At 36.8% G+C, this 20,457-nt stretch overlaps 1 protein-coding gene across 1 annotated transcript in view; it reads left to right on the top strand.

The window, feature by feature from the left end:
- CFAP47 (cilia and flagella associated protein 47) overlaps nt 1-20,457 on the top strand; it is a 520,230-nt gene that overhangs the window by 390,336 nt on the left and 109,437 nt on the right. Inside the window, 2 exon segments of the mRNA XM_067722746.1 lie at nt 5,390-5,530; nt 11,981-12,078. Coding sequence (XP_067578847.1) covers nt 5,390-5,530; nt 11,981-12,078 — 239 coding nt within the window.

Genomic DNA, 20,457 nt, shown 5'->3' with positions numbered 1-20,457 from the left:
TAAGATTTGCTTTGTGGCCTCACATGCGATCTCTCCTAGACATTGTTCTCTGGTCATTTGAGAAGAACGTGTACTCTGCTGTTGTTTTGTGGAATGTTCTTTGTAAGTCAGTCAGGTCTAGTCATGTTACAGTATTGTTCACCTCCTCTATTTCCATATTTGTCTTCTGTCTGGTTGTTCTGTCCATTAATGAAAGTGGGGTATTGAGGTCTCCAGCTATTATTGTAGGATTGTCTATTTCTCCTTCCAGTTTTGTCGTTTTTTGCTTCATATATTTTGGGCCTCTGTTTTTAGGTGTGTATAGGTGTATAATTTTTATATATTCTTGCTGAATTGAATCTTTTTTTTTGATTTGATAATTGTTTATATTGTAAAATCACCACGATAAGTCTAGTTAACATTCATCACTACACATAATTACATATTTTTTCTTGTAATGAGAACTTTTAAGATCTATTCTCTTAGGAACTTTCAAGTATGCAATACAGTATTATTAACTGTAGTCATCATACTGTACATTACATCCCCATGACCTATTTTTTAACTGGAAGTTTGTACCTTTTGACCCCCTTCACCCATTTCACTTATCCCACCCCCACCCCCTGCCTCTGGCAACCACCAGTCTGTTCTCTGTATCTATATATAAGCTCAGGTTTGTTTGTTTGTTTTTTGATTTTTTAGTTAATTGAATCTTTTATTAATATATAGTATCCTTATTTGTCTCTTGTAAACTTTTTGGATATCTAATAAATGAATGGTATCCAAAATATATTTTAAAGTACTAAAGATCAACAACAGTAAAATAACTCAACTTTAAAAATTGGCAAAAGATCTGGAGAGATACCTCACCAAAAAAAATATTCTGATAGCAAATAAGCATACAAAAAGATGTTCAACATCATATATCTTTAGGGAACTGCAAATTAAAACAACAATGAGATAACACTACATACGTATTAGGATGGCTAAATTCAGAAGCCCTGACAATACCAAATACTGACAAAGATGTAGAAAAATTGGAACTCTCATTCATTAATGGTGAGAATACAAAATGGTACAATGGTACAGGTGCTTTAGAAGACATTTTGGCAGTATGTTACAAAACTAAACATATTCATAACATGATCCAGAAATCACAAGCCCATTTGGTATTTACCCATATGAGTTGAAAATTTATGTCCACACAGAAATCTACACATGAATGTTTATAACAGTTTTATTCATGATTGCCAAAATGTGGAGGCAACCATGATGTCCTACAGTAGGTGAATGGATAAATAGTGGTATATCCATACAATTGGATATTTTTCAGTGATAAAAATAAATGACAAAAAGACAGGAGGAAGCTTAAATGCATGTTGCTTAGTGAAAGAAGCCAATCCGAAAAGGCCATCTATACAACATTCTGAAAAAGATCAGTGGTTGCCAGTCCTTTGGGGAGGTTGGGAGGGAGGGATGAATGAGTGGGGTACAGGGGATTTTGGGGGATATGAAACTATTCTCCGTGATACCATAATGGTAGATAGATGAAGTTTTACATTTGTCAAAGCCATAGGATGCATAACACAAAGAGTGAACCAGAATGTAAGCTATGGACTTAAGTTAATAATGATGTATTGTTATTGACTCATCACTTATAAGTAATGTACCACCTAATGCAGGATGTTTATAATAGGGGAAACTAAAGGAGGTATATGGGAACTCTCTGTACTTTACACTCATTTTTTTGTAAACCTAAAACTGTTTGAAAAATAAAATATATTAATTCAACAAAGAGTATGGACTTTAAATCACAATGCTCATGTTCAAATTCCAGCTGTATTATTACAAGCTGATTGACCTTGAGCAAGCTACTGAACTTTCTTGTGTCACAGTTGCGTTTCTTTAGAATGAGGATAATAATAGGACTAATTTCATAGGTATGTTTTGGAAAAATTTGTCAATTTTTGTAAATCCCTAGAACAATGCCTGACATACAGTAAGTCCTACATAAGCATGAACTACAGTCATTTAATCCTCAAAACTACTAGCACCATTTTAAAAATGAGATAAGTAACATGTTCAAGGCTAAGTTAGCTGTAGGAGAACAAGAATTTGAATCCTCATTCTGTCAGAAGCCTGTGTTCTTTCCACTAGATACCCTGTCTTTCCACAATGTGTTTGTGAGCATATACCAAGCTCCTATGTAAACTAAGAAAGCCATGTTTATAGTAGGACCTGAAATTTAACCTGTAACTTAAGTGACTGTCATATTTCAAAATAAAGGAATTGAAAATGATAAGATAGTAGTGACATCAGCAAGATGGCAGAGTAGAAGATCCACCAATTGTATCCCTCTTCAGCACAGGCATTTGGAAGCCATCCAAGGACAAAAGTGCCATTGTGGGAGCTTTGCGATCCAGGTAGGAGTCCATGAAACCTTGGTGGAGTCCAAAACCTAGGAGGGCCATTTTGAAAAGGCAGGCTCATGCTCAGATGACGGACTTGCCAACTGTGGTCCTGGCTACAACCAGGAAACAGCCCCGTGGACTGTTACAGTCCCATTTGACTTTGGGCCTGCCATCAGCACTATCTGCTGAATTCAGTCCCATGTGTGGACCCTGAAGTGGCCCATGACCCAGCTTCAGCCCCTCTTAGCCATGATTTCTACCCATTTGGGGACCAGGTGGAAGACACACCTGTCTGCGCCCCTGTGACAGGCCCTCCAACTTTGTTCCAACTGCAGATCCTGAAATGACCCTGTAACGTAGCTCCAGCTACTCTCAGCCATGGTCTGGGAACACTCCTACCGTGAGACAAGCTTGTCCATGCCCCAGAGGTAGGCCCACTGACTATGTTCTGTCTGTACATCTGGAAGCATTCCTATAATCCGGCTCCAGCCCCTCACAGCTGCAGTCTGGGAGCAGTTCTGCCTGCCCAGGGACCTAGTGTCTTAACCACTGATATCTGTTAAAGTGATCCTATTTAGAATAGGGTCTTTGCAGATATAATCAAATTAAGATGAGGTCATGCTGAATTAGGGTGGGCCCTGAACCAATATGACTGTTGTCCTTATAAGAAGAGGAAAATAGACATGGATAGATATGGGAGAAAACACCATGCAAAGGTGAAGGAAGAGACTGGAGTGATACGTCTACAAGCCAAGGAATGCCAAGGATTGCTGGCAAACAGCAGAAACTAGGAGAGGGGCATGGAACAGATCTCCCTCAGAATTTCCAGAAGGAACCAACTCTGCTGGCACCTGGATTTCAAACATCTAGCCTCCAGAACTGTGAGAAAAGAAATTTCTGTCCAAATGCCAACTCATATTTGTATATATCTTTTAAACACACACACACAAAAATACACACACACACAGTCCCCCACACACACAATGGGCCATATGAGACATAAAACTCTGTAAGTGGCTGCTTTCACTCAAATTATCATGGATGTATTTTCAGTGCGGTTTTCATAGGTTTTTCTTTTGACTAGATGAACAATAATCCAAATAAATGTTTATCTGAATTCATGTAACTAGTCATGCATAGGTGGAAATCAAGTTCCTCTTTTTTTTTTTATTTTGTAATTACCGATAATATTGCAACAGCATCTTTGTAAAGAACTCTGCTAGTTTACCTATGGGGTAAGATTTCAGATATAAGGTATTTATAACATAAAAAAACAGAACTGACATGTCAAAGGAGATGTGCAACAACTTGGTGGATGTTGAAAAATTACCCCCCAAAATATGTAGTACCAATTTTTACTCTTACCAGCAGTATCTGAGATGGGGGTTGTTACTGAGCAGTCTCATCAAAAATTAATGTTATCAAAAGTGTTAAAAGTTATCAATTTGAAAGAGCGATACATTTTTTTCTTTTAATTCCTGGGCTTTTTTGGGGGGGATAAGATTTTTGAATCTATATTCCTATGTGTTATCTCTATTAAATTTTGGTATGTGTTATTTTAGCTTTAAACATTGAACTGTGGGACTTCTCTGGCAGTCCAGTGGTTAAGACCTTGCCTTCCAATGCAGGGGGTGAGGGTTCAATTCCTGGTCGGGAAGCTAAAATCCCAAATGCCTCGTGGCCAAAACACCGAAACATAAAACAGAAGCAATATTGTAACAAATTCAATAAAGACTTTAAGAACGGTCCACATCAAAAAAATCTTTAAAAACGAAAAAAAACTGAACTGTAACTTTATCTCCTATTTGTCTTTATCTTTAATTATCTCTAAAAATTTAAATATCATGACAATATTTTATTCTTTGACAATTTGAAAGTCATTGATTAAACCTGCTTAGATTGGTGCCAAGATACCACTTTGAGTTTTTTTTAATGTATTTATTTTATGCCTTGAATCATTTTTGTGATTTATGTTGGGTATTTCATCCTGATGTTGGTACTAAGCCTAACATGGTATTACGCAGTGTGTGCGTGTGTGTGTGTGTGTGTGTACACAAAAACATATAAAAATACATAGATTTACACATACACATTCGATGGAGAGAAGGCTTTTTGGAAGTTGGGTGTTATTACACCATGTTTCAGAGGGAGAATTGAAGATGCAGAAGGGAGTGGGGAATGTTACAGTAGCCAGATCCTTGCGTAGACTAGAGTAGATGGGATCCAGTGCACAGGTCCAAGGGCTGGTCCCAGGTAAAAGTGTATCAATCATTCTTACAAGAGGAAAGCCAGAGGATGAGGTCACCATTGTGGAAGGATTGTTCAATGTGGTGGTGGGACTGTGAAGGAATTCTTTCTTGGAAGTGTCCAGTTTCTTAGTGAAATAGAAACAAGATAATCAGCTAGGAATGAGGAGGGAGAAGGAAGTATTGGAAATTGAAGGGGAAAGAAGATTTGAACCATCCTCTAAACATGGATAGTAAGACTGTGAATATAGCAAGCTGTTATTGAGATATCAGGGCCAATTTCTGAATTATTTCCATATGTATGTTAGCTTCAATTTAAGAGTTAATACCAATCTTTTATAAGTCAATTTTAGTATAACAAAAATTCCAGATAAAGAGTGCCAATTTTTGACACTAACAGTTTTTTGTAACAGAATTTAGCATTTTACATATTAAATGTTTAAAGGAAAGTTCATGCTTAGAATATTGTATTAAACAAAGTATTTTAATGAGGTAATAAATGAGTGTTAAAAATGACTTAAGAAGAAAATATGTAAGAATACTCACCCAAGACCAGTACGTTTTCTGGAAGCTGTTACAGTTCTATTATTTGCTGCATTTTCTTAATTATTATGAGAAAGCAGTTTAAAAATTACCATTTTAATGGACATTTAAAAATATTTCCTTGAACTTTCCATTAAGTTGTTCTGTTTAATTGTTAGTTTAGAAAACGAAACACTGGTTAATCTGACATCTTGCGCCTATGTGTTGTAGGTACAATTTCGTTTTCCGTTAAAAGCAGGAAAAATGGTGATTCTCAGGAAGACTCAAATGAAGATAAAGATAGAGATCTAATACCCTCCTTTGAGAAGTCATTATTGGAACCATCTGACAAGTTTGATGAGGAAAAACCAGGTAAATTTATTATTATGGAGAGTTTCATGATCAATTTTTATAAACCCTCATCATTTACTTATAAATCAATAGATACTTTACTTTCATAATACGTATACAAATGTGTATTTCATATATCATCTGTAAGAATTGTATTATTTCAGGATTAACTTGATTTAGTTTACTTTCTGGATTTGTACTGCTATTAAAATTAGTAGATTATAATACTTCAGCTTGAAGGCTGCCTAATCTTTCATAAGTGAAAAACTTTACAAATATTTCTGTTACTAAACAAAAAATTTCAGTCAATTTCTAATAAAATGTTAATAAGTATATTATTTTAACAATGTAATGTGTTCTCCTTTTCTAAATATAGGAGATGATAGCAATCTCCCTCATATGCAAAAGAAAGCAAATGCTATTATTTCCCTTTCCCTTATTATAAAGTTTTATTTGAATGTTGTTAAACATCATATCGTTTCAGTAGAAATTCAAAGGAAAATGAGAGTATGGAGAGTTGGAATAGATAGGGCAGATTTCTTAGAGAGTGGGTAAATGAGTTCTCTTACGGGTGAGTAGCAGGGATGGAAGAGGGCAATAGAGAAGAGTGGGTCAACAGGGGCAAAGTTCTAGAAACAGAGGTGTACCAAAGAAGAAATCTTTATTGAATGAATTTCTGTTTAATCAGGATTCTTCAGAGAAACAGATACCACTATAATATAATATAATATAATATAATATAATATAATATAACATAATATAACATAATGTAATACAACACAATATAATGCAATACAATATAATATAGTACAATATAATACAATAACCTATATCTATAGAGAGACATTTTAAGGAATTGGCTAACATAACTATGGAGACTGGCAAGTCCAAAATCTGTAGGGCAAGCGAGCAGGGTAGACAGTTAGGTAAGAGTTACTGTTGCAGTCATGAGTCCAGATTCCCCAGGGCAGACTGGGCAGGCTACAAGCTCAAGCAGGGTTTCCATGTTTCACACTTGGCTAAGAATTGCTTCTCCTTCAGGTCACTTCAGTCTTTGCTCTTAGGGCCTCCAACTGACTGGAGTTGGCCCATTCACATTAAGCAGAGTATTCTGCTTTACTCAAAGTCTACCAATTAAAGTATTCACATATTTTTAAAAAAAAATACCTTCCCAGCAACATTTAGATTGGTGTGTAATCAAACAACTGGACACCATAGTCCAGCCAAGTTGACACATAAAATGTACCATCACAGAATACGTGAATTAAGAGTGATATTTAGGCACTATTCAAAATAGTTTGGGAAGGGAAGAGCAGTTGGAGCAAAAGCTAGGCCACTGCAACAGCTAACTGGGTTTGAAGTGAAGAGGAGAATGTCTTTTAGGGTGGTGATGGGGAGAGAGAAATACCATGAAAGGTGGAAAACATTTCAGAGACTAGCATTAGATGACTCTCTTGAGAGAGAAGACAGGAAGTGAGAATTGATTCCAAAAAATAACAAGTTTTCTTTGTATCTTGTTTGTATCTTGGGGATCTTATCTAAGGGGCACACAAGGGGAAGGCACGAGAGGCAGGGGAAAGTGCTTCTCAAAGACTACTGATTAAAGTGTTCTTTGCAGGGGAGGTTGGGGGAGTCATGTTAGGAATTATATCTACTTGTGACTGTGTGGGCTGTTAAAATTTTTTAAAATTAAGTTTCAATTATTCAACATAATAAATCATATAAGAAACATTCTTATATTAAAATGTTTGTGCATATCATCGATTATTTTATTCCAACAAATTTCTTAGAATGAAATCATTGGCTCGAAGGGGATAAGCAATTCTTAAACATTTTAAACATGTTAAAGCGCTCTTCAAATTTCCATTATAATGTATAATATTATCTCTTTCAACCTGACCCTCATTAAAGCTGGGTGTTACCATTATTTTTCATATTTCCCTATTTGGAAGATTAGAAAATTCTTATTTAGTTGTTTTCATTTCTTTCTCTCCCAGCGTTACTGAAGTACAACTGAGTATTAAAAATTGTACATATTTCAGGTGGACAGCTTGATTAGATATACGTATACATTGTGAAATAATCACCACAATCAACCTAATTAACATATTATCATCTCACATAGTTACCACTTTTTCATGGAAGAAGGTAAAGACACTTAACGATCTACCTTCTAACTGAATATTGTTAAAATGTCCCTGCTATCCAAAGTGATCTATATTCAATGTAATGACCTATCACAATCCCAATGGCATATTTAAAAATATTTAATTTTTAGAGCAGTTTTAGGTCCACAGCAAAACTGAGAGGAAGGTTCAGAGTTTTCCCATATACATCCTGCCCTAACACATGGATTGTCTCCCCCATCGTTAATATCCCCCAGCAAAGTGGTACATGTGTCACAGTTAATAAGCCTGTATAGACACATACACACACACACACACACACACACACACAAGATCTACCTTCTAAGCAAATTTCAAGTATACACTACCACCCTATTAACTATAATTACCTTGCTGTACATTAGATCTACAGAACTTACTCATTTTGCATAACTGAAATTTCCCTAATTGAAAAGAAATGTACTACTGAGCAATCAGTAAGAAAAAGACCAAAGTATTACAGGGAATGGAAGGGTTAATTCTGTTTGAGTAGGAATATGGGAAGGCCTGTCTGAAGAACTGCGGATACCTGTAGATACATTTTTCCTAGCTCTTAATCTATCTTGCAACCTGTCATCACACAGCTTAGATTTTTTTAAATAAAATGATCAGTGATATGCACAAATATTTTAATATAAGAATTTTTTATATGATTTATTATGTTGAATAATTGAAACTTAATTTTTAAATTTGATTAATTTTTTTTTCTTGGCTGCGTTGGGTCTTTGTTGTTGCACGCAGGCTTTCTCTAGTTGCGGCGAGGCGGGGCTACTCTTGGTTGTGGTGCACGGGCTTCTCATTGTGGTGGCTTCTCTTGTTGCGGAGCACGGGCTCTAGGCACACAGGCTTCAGTAACTGTGGCACATGGGCTCAGTAGTTGTGGCTCGCGGGCTCTAGAGCACAGGCTCAGTAGTTGTGGCGCACGGGCTTAGTTGCTCCGCAGCATGTAGGATCTTCCCAGGCCAGAGCTCGACCTGTGTCCCCTGCATTGGCAGGCGGATTCTAAACCACTGCGACACCAGGGAAGTCTCGATTTAAAATGTTTTTGAATAAGTATTACCTGCCCATAATTTTTTTTCCATTTTTATTGAAAAATAATTGTCATACATCACTGTATAAGTTTAAGGTGTACAGCTTGATGGTTTGATTTACACATATTGTGAAATGCTTACCATAATGGGTTCCGCTAACATCCATCTTCTCATATAGATACAATAAGAAGAAAAGAAAGAAAAAAGAAAAAACAATTTTCTACTTATGAAGAGAACTCTTAGAATTTACTCTCTTAACTTTCCTATGTATCATACAGCAGTGTTAACTATAGTCATCATGCTGTACATTACATCCCTAGTACTTATTTATCTTATAACTGCAAGTTTATACCTTTAGACCACCTTCCTTCATTTCCCCCTACCCCTACCCTCTGCCTCTGGTAACCACACGTCTGATCTCTTTTTCTATGAGTTTGGGTTTTTTGTTATTGTTTTGTTTGTTTATTTTAGACTATACATATAAATGAGATCATACAGTATTTTTTCTTCTCTATCTGACTTATTTCACTTAGCATAATGCCTTCATAGTCCATCCACGTTGTCACACATGGTAGGATTTCCTTGTTTTTTAATGGCTGAATAAGATTCCATTGAATATACTATAACGTCTTTATCCTTTCATTTGTTGATAACACTTAGGTTGTTCCCATGTTTTGGCTATTGTAAATAATGCTGCTTTGAACAGGAAGATACAGATATCTTTTCCAGTTAGTGTTTTCACTTCCTTTGGATATATTCCCAGAAGTGAGATTGCTGGATCGTATGGTAGTTCTATTTTTAATTTTATGAGGATCCTCCAGACTGTTTTGTATAGTGGCCATATGAATTTACAGTCCCACCAACAGTGCACAAGGGTTCCCTTTTCTCCACATCCAAGCCAGCGTTTGTTATCTCTTGTCTCTTTGATCATGGCCATTCTAACAAGTATGATATCTCATTGTGGTTTTAACTTGCATTTCCCTAATGACTAGTAATGAACTTAAATTTAATAATGAATATTCTCTGAATGATAGAAATGTGTATATACAAATGCACACATATATATGGATCTATTAATTATATATGTATATATCCCAGTGTATTTATATATGTATATGTCTGTATATCTATGTCTTTATTGATATATTACACTTGAAATTTTATACAAAAAGTAAGTACTCTTGGTCATGAGATGGTGACTAATTTTTAGTTTTTAAAGTTTTTCAGTAATTTCTTAAATTGCTATAGTGAATACTCCTAATTTTAGAATTAGAAAAAAAGTTTTAATATGTTTAAAGCTTGTAGTTAAGCAAAGTTTAATAATTATTATTTTTGTTGTTCATCTCATTAATAAATTATCACTAATCCCACTCTCACCAATAAATTCATATTCATTGTATGTTTTTAGCTCTGTAGAAATTAAATTAGCTTCATCACAATACTACCTTATGTGATAGACACAGCAATTACAAATAGGAGGTGTTCTTGTCCCCGTGATTGTTAATTTTATGTGTCACCTTGGGTGGGTCATGGTGCCCAGATATTAGGTTAAACATTATTCTGGATGTTTTTGTAAAGGTGATTTTGTATGAGAATTACATTTAAATCTTTAGACGTTCAAAGAAGGTTGCCCTCCATAATGTGCGTGGGTCTTACCTAACCAGTTGAAGGTCTTAATAGAACAAAGACTGACATCTGCAGAGCAAAAAGGAATTCTACCTGTAGACTGCCTTTGGACTTGAACTCCAACTCTTCCCTGGGTCTCCAACCTGCTGGACTAACCTTCAGATTTTGGACTTACTGAGCCAATTATTTGAGCCATGCAATACAATTCAATATATTCAATGTAATTCAACAATTCAACATAATACAATGCAATGCATTTCAATGCAGTGCAAAACAAAACACTTTTTCAGAAGAGAGAGTCTGAGAACTGCACTGGTCTGGGCCCCTTATTTCATAGATAAGGAAATTAAGGCCCAGAGAGGCTTAGTGATTTACCTAAGTAAGTTAATCAAACACTGCAGTTCTTGGAATCTTTAAAACTTGACAATACTGATATGATATGCAAACAATTAACTGAAACTGAAGGTCATCTTAAACTGTAATCTAGCTCAACATTGGAGAATAAAGAATATCAAAGTGAGAAGCTGAGCAGATGAGAACAAATAGAAAACATGTGGGTTTGATGCCAGTACAAACCCTGCTACACAGGGCTTTTATGGTTGACCAGGGTTCTGGTTTCAGGATTTAAGGGTGTGATTTTGGACATCACCGGCAGCAGAAAGGCCTGTTTTTTTTTAAAAAAAAAGAGTTGGAAAACCCAGATGTAAACATTACTTTCTCACTGCTTAGTCCTGTTAAAAAACAAAATTCAGCTGAGTAAATATGAAGATCTAATTGGCCTGATTCATCAATTCATTAATCAGGCGGCATCCCATCTAGCAAATAGAAAGCTACTCCCAGGTTTTATAGAAACGCTGGTGGAAGGGGTGGGGTATGGACAAGGAGGTTATTAGCAGGACAAAAGAAAGGATTGTTTCAGGCAAATTTACCTCACTAGAGCTGACCAGGAAATTGCAAAAAGTCCATTCCTGGGAGAGGTTGAAACTGCAGTTAAGTCTTGGTTTACTGTCCCAGAGGCAAGTGGCTCCACCTTGGGCCTGTTCTTTCTTTCTTCTTCTTTTTCTTTCCCCCCTCCCCACCTTCTCCTTTTTTTCCTCCTCCTTCTTTTTTTTTTTTTAACAGTCCATACCCCATTTCAGCTTTTTTTGGGCTAAATTGCTAGGATCCTCTTTCACACTCCCAAAAAACCAGAAATTTCATAAACTATTTCTGATTTTTTCCTTAGGCTAAATTTTTATGGTACTAGAAATGTAGCCTTGTATATTGTAATACCATAGTTAGGTATTTCTACGTATAATATGTGAATACTTTGGGAATTAAGGGGGAAAGATTAGTTATTTCTTTTGAAATATTAATCCTTAAAAGTAAAACACTCTTATTTTTGTGGGGAACTTAGTGAGTTATGGGGCAGGCATGAGGCAGGGAGCTTTCACAGCCCATTCTCATGGCCATGCAGGCTGGGGCTTCTCTTATTGCTCACAAACTGTGATGAAATCAGCTTTTCACCTTCCTCACAGCTCTCTTGACAAATGAGTCCATCAGAAAGAGTTTGAAAATGATATCTAATTCATGTTTCTCAAATTTTTATGTTAAATATGGTTTTCTGAAACCTAAATTAAGATGTGCTAAGTTTTTTTTTCTTTTTTCAGATGATGCTATTAGCAGTTTACAAATCTGGTATTATCTTGAAATCCATAGTGCTCCTGGACCACCCTTAAACACTATTGAAGTGAAATGTATTGCTCTGGTAAGAACCCCATTAATTGTTCATAGACTCCTTTTCGCAAACAGTTGGGGCATTTATTGTAAACCTAAATTGCTATTCCTAAAAAAATATCTATATTAAATGAGCATTTTGGGATAAATTATTCAAATTACAGCAATTTTATTTTAAATCCAGTAAAATGTACCTTAAATGCTTATAGAAAACATCTTTTAGTTCAGTGGTATCATAGTGGCTGCCCCGATAAGCATTTTACCTGCATGTCTCAAGAATTACTAGAGCAAAATTAGCCTTAGCCTACATGCTTTCCTCACACATCTGATAAAAGCAGGACTGTGCTCTCTGGACTCTTTCAGTATTGATTCTTCCTGGTTTCTATAGCAGGCCTTTCACTCTGAAATATATTTCAAGCAACTGGCATAGATTTGGGGTTTTAAATAATACTGACAAAGAATAGGATTGTCTTATGTGAATTATTAAAGTATTACTAAATCCATCTCCAGAATTATTTGATAAAGTCAAATATTGAGTCTTCATTTAAATAAAATATGAGGACAATATTAATTGTTGTTAATTGCATTGTAATTTGATTTAATTAACTTGCAATTATCGTTAGTACTCATTTATTTAAATCAAATATTTAAACTTATGATAAATAATGGTTATTTTCATTTTTAAATATGCAGATGAATTTCTTCATAGAATGATTATTTAGAATCTTCAAATTTTGCTCCAACAGAAAATAAATTATTTCTGTCTGTAAATCAATTATTTGCTCACCTAATCTCTGGGTAAATCTCCATTGAGGCATAGAAAATGGATGGTTAAACTATTAAAATGCACTCAAGTGCCACTTGCAAAAGCTTTCTCTTCTACCTAGAAAATTATTTAGTGGGATGATGATAGGATCATTTCACTCAGTGAAAATGTCCTATTTCCGTGACCCTGTTATCACTGCAGAATAAAATCTTTATTAAAGATTATTTTTAAATGACATAACTTTAATTATGAGACCACTTACATCTTTAGCTATAGGCAAAAGAGGATGTTAGAGTTAGTGTTTTGGAACTTCTCAGAGGAGGAAGGACATTCACATGAAGATAGAAAAGCAAATGTTTGGTAAATAAGTATTTGCTGGGCCATGCAGAGACAATGGGGCACAGAGAGAAATTTTAACAAACAGACTTTGCTAGGTTCCTCCTGTCTACACACCTAGTTCACGCTAGTCTATGGTGATAGCTCCCTTCCTGGAATACGCCCTCTCTCTACATTCTTTTAGGCAGTTAGGGGGAAGGTCAGAGTTCCTTCCTGAGTCTTTTGGGCTTTGATTGGTTTCAGTTTGAAATAATCCACATGCCAAAGAGACATTTTGAGGCTGCAAATTTTGCTTGAGTACAATAGTTATCTCTTTATCAGGACACAGGAGAAAAAAAATTTTTGAACGAGTCCAGGAGAAATTGGGACCATGAGGTGGCACCTCAAAAAGGGAAACATTGGCTTCCTTACTAATAAGGAGCAAGACTTAGCACCACTAGATTGCTCTCTTTGCGAATACAGGCAGATGTGCTGTACTAATTAAATGTTCACTTTCAACAGAAGTTGGTGGAGAAGGGGAGTCATTTTCAAGTAACTTTGCCCAAATAGGCTACCAATGACAGTGATGTTGCCAAATTACTAAGTTTTCCCACCTTCCTTATAGTAATTACCTAAGATAAAAACTTGTTAGCTCTATAACTTTCAGACATGAAGATTTAGTCGTTGGAGATGGTATGGGTTGTTTTAAATAATCCCATCAAATAAACCTTTGTGCACTTCTTGAAGAACATGCTTTCTGAATACTTTCAGAAGTACACTAAAATGGCTATCCACACCAATATGTAGTTTCCTAATATTTTTGACTACATTTGCTGTGTTTGCTAAACTTTTGAGAAATACTATACTTAATCCTTAGATCATCAGATGTGGCAATGAAGCTTTCAAGACACTAAGTCTTCTCTGATTTTCCATCTGTATCTCAGCTTTGGTTACATTCAACTCAATTTCCACACCTTCCCTAGAGATGAATGAATGGTTAGAATCTCTTTAAATAGGGTTTTTGTAAGAAATATTTACATCCTCGAGGTACATAAATTTGCTTACTTCTTACAGCAGGTTCCAAAAATCAGGTTATATTTATAATAAACAACAATTGGCTGATAGTAGTCCGTTCTCTTTTGTGTAAAGTATTTAGGATGTCTTTTTGAATCTTTTTTCTTCCAGTTTTATTGAGATATAATTGACATACAGCACTGTATAAGTTTAAGGTGTACTAGATAATGGTTTGACTTACATACATTATGAAAGTTTAGTGAACATCCATCATCTCAGATAGATGCAAAGTAAAAGAAAAAGAAGATTTGTATAACTGAAAATAAAGCAAACAAACATACAGAGTATGTGTGAAAGTGGAATCCTGTATGAGCTTTTAATTCTTTGCTTATTAATGACCTTGATCATTGTTCTCTCTGTACGATTGTTGGGCATTTATATTTCTAGTTGTGTGAATTTGCCTTTAAATTTTAGGTTTCGCTTTTATAAGTAATCAAACAAATTGCTCTTTTCCTACGTGATTTTTTTCCCTGGCTTTTCCTGTTAAACATGGAGACCCTTGCCAATCTGGAGATTTAATAAATATTCATATTCCTTAAAAAAAAAAAAGTAAAAGAAGAAAATTTTTTTCATTGTGATGAGAACTCTTAGGATTTACTTTCTTAACAACTTTTCTATAAAACATACAGTAGTGTTAATTATCTTTGTCAGGTAGTACATTACATCCCTAGTGCTTATTTACCTTATACCTGGAATTTTGTACCTTTTGACCACTTACATGCTTTTGCCCCTCCCGCCACCCTCTGACTCTTGTAAACACAAATCTGATCTCTTTTTCTATGAGTTTGTTTGTTTGGTGTACAACATAGGGATTCAATATTTTTATACATTACAAAATGACCACTACTGTCTTGGAAATTTTAATGGGTAATAACTGCTATTCCATTTTCCTTGAACACAAAAATCTCTTGTGTATCATATAGTTTGGGTGTGGTAGAATGATGAGCGTAATCTACTGTCTTCCCATTGACAGTCAGTAATTTCAATATATAGCAATGAGCTGAAAACAAATCTTAAGTTTGTAAATAAAACCTTATAGGCTTTAAATTTTAGGTCAGTCATAGCCTTCATAATATTTGTTCTCTTGTCAGTGAAAATTGCATGACCATTTCTTTACGTATTTTTTCATTCTGTAATCAACCTTCAATTAAATTCATTATATTGTTAATGGTGAGGCCCAGAAACCTCTCCACAAGTTAGTAAGAGAGAAGCAGAGTTAAAAACACTATTAATCCACTTGGTATCAAATATAACAACATGTATCAGTTGCCAACCATTTCCAATAACTTTTTAGTTTAAAATTGTAGCCTCCATGATATGAAAACTGTATTTTGAGGTTTTCATTTTATGTATTTTCTTCTTTCCTTCAGGTTTTTATATTCTTAATTTTTTCTGTGTTAAAAATAATATATCATGAGTATTTGTACATGTTATTGAAATTTTTAATCCTCATGAAATGTTGAAGTAGCAAAAAATAGCATTCTGCTTTGAATTTATCTTGACAAGTTGTGAAAAATTCTTAAATAGGATTTTTTAAAAATCTCATGGCCTATTTATATTAAATCATATATATATATATATATATAGCTGTGCCATAGATAGATAGAAACATAGATACTGTCTCTCCATATATAGGTAGATACATATATGCAGGTAGATATGAATATATCCTTATATCTAAATCTTTTTTTAACATCTTTATTGGAGTATAATTGCTGTACAATGGTGTGTTAGATACTGCTGTATAACAAAGTGAATCAGCTATACATATACATATAGCCCCATATCCCCTCCCTCTTGCATCTCCTTCCCACCCTCCCTATCCCACCCCTCTAGGTGGTCACAAAGCACCGAGCTGATCTCCCTGTGCTATGCAGCTGCTTCCCACTAGCTATCTATTTTACATTTGGTAGTGTATATATGTCCATGCCACTCTCTCACTTTGTCACAGCTTACCCTTCCCCCTCCCCGAGTCCTCAAGTCCATTCTCTATGTCTGCATCTTTATTCCTGTCCTGCTCCTAGGTTCTTCAGAACCATTTTTCTTTAGATCCCATATATATATGTTAGCATACGGTATTTGTTTTTCTCTTTCTGACTTACTTCACTCTGTACGACAGACTCTAGGTCCATCCACCTCACTACAAACAACTCAATTTCGTTTCTTTTTATGGCTGAGTAACATTCCATTGTATATATGTGCCACATCTTCTTTATCCATTCATCTGTCGATGGACACTTAGGTTGCTTCCATGTCGTGGCTATTGTACATAGAGCTGCAATGAACATTGTGGTACATGACTATTTTTGAGTTATGGTTTTCTCAGGGTATATGCCCAGTAGTAGGATTGCTGGGTCATATGATAGTTCTAATTTGTAGTTTTTTAAGGAACCTCCATACTGTTCTCCATAGTGGCTGTATCAATTTACATTCCCACCAACAGTGCAAGAGGGTTCCCTTTTCTCCACACCCTCTCCAGCATTTATTATTTCTAGATTTTTGGTGATGGCCATTCTGACCAGTGTGAGATGATACCTCATTGTAGTTTTGACTTGCATTTCTCTAATGATCAGTGATGTTGAGAATCCTTTCATGTGTTTGTTGGCAATCTTTATATTTTCTTTGGAGAAATGTCTGTTTAGGTCTTTGCCTATTTTTGGATTGGGTTGTTTGTTTTTTTGATATTGAGCTGCATGGGGTGCTTGTAAATTTTGGAGATTAATCCTTTGTCACTTGCTTCATTTGCAAATATTCTCTCCCATTCTGAGGGCTGTCTTTTTGTCTTCTTTATGTTTTCCTTTGCTGTGCAAAAGCATTGAAGTTTCACTAGGTCCCATTTGTTTATTTTTGTTTTTATTTCCATTTCTCTAGGAGGTGGGTCAAAAGGGATCTTGCTGTGATGTATGTCATAGAGTGTTCTGCCTATGTTTTCCTCTAAGAGTTTGATAGTTTCTGGCCTTACATTTAGGTCTTTAATCCATTTTGTGTTTATTTTCGTGTGTGGTGTTAGGGAGTGTTCTAATTTCATTCTTTTACATGTAGCTGTCCAGTTTTCCCAGAACGACTTATTGAAGAGGCTGTCTTTTCTCCATTTTATAGTCTTGCCTCCTTTACCAAAAATAAGATGACCATATGTGCATGGGTTTATCTCTGGGCTTTCGATCCTGTTCCATTGTTCTATATTTCTGTTTTTGTACCAGTACCATACTTCTTGATTACTGTAGCTTTGTAGTGTAGTCTGAAGTCAGGGAGCCTGATTCCTCCAGCTCCGTTTTTCTTTCTCAAGATTGCTTTGGCTATTGGGGGTCTTTTATGTTTCCATACAAATTGTGAATTTTTTGTTCTAGTTCTGGGAAAAATGCCAATGGTTTTTTGATAGGGATTGCATTGAATCTGTAGATTGCTTTGGGTAGTAGAGTCATTTTCACAATGTTGATTCTTCCAATCCAAGAACATGGTATATCTCTCCATCTGTTTGTGTATCATCTTTAATTTCTTTCATCAGTGTCTTATAGTTTTCTGCATACATATCTTTTGTCTCCTTAGGTAGATTTATTCCTAGGTATTTTATTCTTTTTGTTGCAATGCTAAATGGGAGTGTTTCTCTAATTTCTCTTTCAGACTTTTCATCACTAGTGTATAGGGGTACAAGAGATTTCTGTGCATTAATTTTGTATCCTGCTACTTTACCAAATTCATTGATTAGCTCTAGTAGTTTTCTGGTAGCATCTTTAGGATTCTCTATGTATAGTATCATGTTATCTGCAAACAGTGACAGCTTTACTTCTTCTTTTCCAATTTGGATTCCTTTTATTTCGTTTTCTTCTCTGATTGCTGTGGCTAAAACTTCCAAAACTATGTTGAATAATACTGGTGAGAGCGGACAACCTTGTCTTGTTCCTGATCTTAGAGGAAATGGTTTCAGTTTTTCACCATTGAGAACAATGTTGGCTGTGGGTTTGTCATATATGGCCTTTATTATGTTGAAGTAAGTTTTCTCTATGCCTGCTTTCTGGAGGATTTTTATCATAAGTGGGTGTTGAACTTTGTCAAAAGCTTCTTCTGCATCTGTTGAGATGATCATATGATTTTTATCCTTCAGTTTGTTAATATGGTTTATCACATTGATTGATTTGCGTATATTGAAGGATCCTTGCATTCCTGGGATAAACCCCATTTGATCATGGTGTATGATCCTTCTTAATGTGCTGTTGGATTCTGTTTGCTAGTATTTTGTTGAGGAGTTTTGCATCTATGTTCATCAGTGATATTCGCCTGTAGTTTTCTTTTTTTGTGACATTTTGTCTGGTTTTGGTATCAGGGTGATGATGGCCTCGTAGTATGAGTTTGGGAGTGATGAACACCATTTATTGCGAAGAATATTTTCCCCCACTGAGGGCTCCCTTATCAAATAATTGACCATATATTCATGGGTTTATTTGTGGGCTCTCAATTCTGTTCCTTTGGTCTGTGTGTCTGTGGGTAAGTTGGTTCAGTGGCTTGTATAGGCTTCCTGGTGCAAGTGACTGGTGCCTGTGTTCTAGTGGGTGGGAGTGGATCTTGTCTTTCTGGTGGGCAGGGCATTTCCAGTCGTGTTTTTTGGGGTGTCTGTGAACTTATTATGATTTTAGGCAGCCTCTCTGCTAATGGGTGGGTTTGTGTTCCTGTCTTGCTAGTTGTTTGGCAATGAGCATCCAGCACTTGAGCTTGCTGGCTGTTGGCTGGAGCTGGGTCTTAGTGTCGAGATGGAGATCTCTGGGAGAGCTCTCGCCGATTGATATTATGTGGGGCTGGGAGGTCTCTGGTGGTTAGTGTTCTGGACTCAGCTCTCCCACCTCAGAGGCTCAGGCTTGACACCTGGCTGGAGCACCAAGACCCTGTCAGCCACATGGCACAGAAGAAAAGGAAAAAAAAAAATCAAAAAAAAAATTAATAATAAAATTTTAAAAATAATAATGAAATTAAAAAATAACAAAGTAAAAAAAAAAAGAGAGCAACTAAACCAATAAAGAAATCTACCAGTGATAACAAGCACTAAAAACTAAACTAAGATAAAGATAAAAATCAGAAACAAATCAGTCACAGGCAACAAACCCCAAGTCTACAGTTGCCCCCAAGTCCACCACCTCAATTTTGGGAACATTCGTTGTCTATTCAGAACATTTGTTGTCTATTCAGGTATTCCTCAGGGTTCATCAAGTTGATTGTGGAGATTTAATCTTCTGCTCCTGAGGCTGCTGGGAGAGATTTCCCTTTCTCTTCTTTGTTCGCACAGCTCCTGGGATTCAGCTTTGGATTTGGCCCTGCCTTTGCGTGTAGGTCGCCTTGAGGGCATCTGCTCCCCACCCAGACAGGAGGCGGTTAAAGCAGCAGCTGATTAGGGCTCTGTTGCTCAGAGGCTGGGGAGAGGGAGGGCTACGGTAGTCATAATTGGAGTGCGGGGCAAGCCTGCAGTGTCAGAGGGCAGCGTGATGTTGCCACAGCCTGCGGAGCACTGTGTGTTCTCCCAGGGAAGTTGTCCCTGGATCACGGGACCCTGGCAGTGGCAGGCTGCACAGGCTCCTGGGAAGGGTGTGGGTTGTGACCTGTGCTTGCAAACTGGATTCTTGGTGGCAGCGGTAGCAGCCTTAGTGGTTCATGCCAGTCTCTAGGGTCTGAGCTGATAGCCGCAGCTTGTGCCCATCTCTGGAGCTTGTTTAGGTGGTGCTCTGCCTTCTGTGGGCACACGAGGAAGGAATCCCGTCTCCTCACACACCCAGAAACAATGGTCTCTTGCCTCTTCGGCAGCTCCAGACTTTTTCCCGGACTCCCTCCCAGCTAGCTGTGGTGCACTAACCCCTTCAGGCTTTGTTCACGCCGCCAACCCCAGTCCTCTCCCTGGGATCCGACCGAAGCCAGAGCCTCAGCTCCCAGCCCCTGCCCGCCCCGGTGGGTGAGCAGACAAGCCTCTTGGGCTGGTGAGTGCTGGTCAGCACCTATCCTCTGTGCGGGAATCTCTCCGCTTTGCCCTCTGCACCCCTGTTGCTGTGCTCTCCTCCGCGGCTCCGAAGCTTCCCCCCTCCGCCCCCCGCAGTCTCCGCCCGCGAAGGGGCTTCCTGGTGTGTGGAAAGCTTTTCTCCTTCACAGCTCCCTCCCAGTGGTGCAGGTCCCATCCCTTTTCTTTTGTCTCTGTTTTTTCTTTTTTCTTTTGCCCTACCCAGTACGTGGGGAGTTTCTTGCCTTTTGGGAAGTCTGAGGTCTTCTGCCTGCATTCAG

The sequence above is a fragment of the Pseudorca crassidens genome, chromosome X (genome assembly GCF_039906515.1).
Source record: "Pseudorca crassidens isolate mPseCra1 chromosome X, mPseCra1.hap1, whole genome shotgun sequence".
NCBI classification, from domain to species: Eukaryota; Metazoa; Chordata; class Mammalia; order Artiodactyla; family Delphinidae; genus Pseudorca; species Pseudorca crassidens.
Note: the sequence above shows the minus strand (reverse complement) of the source record. Positions and strands in the feature narration are given on the sequence as shown.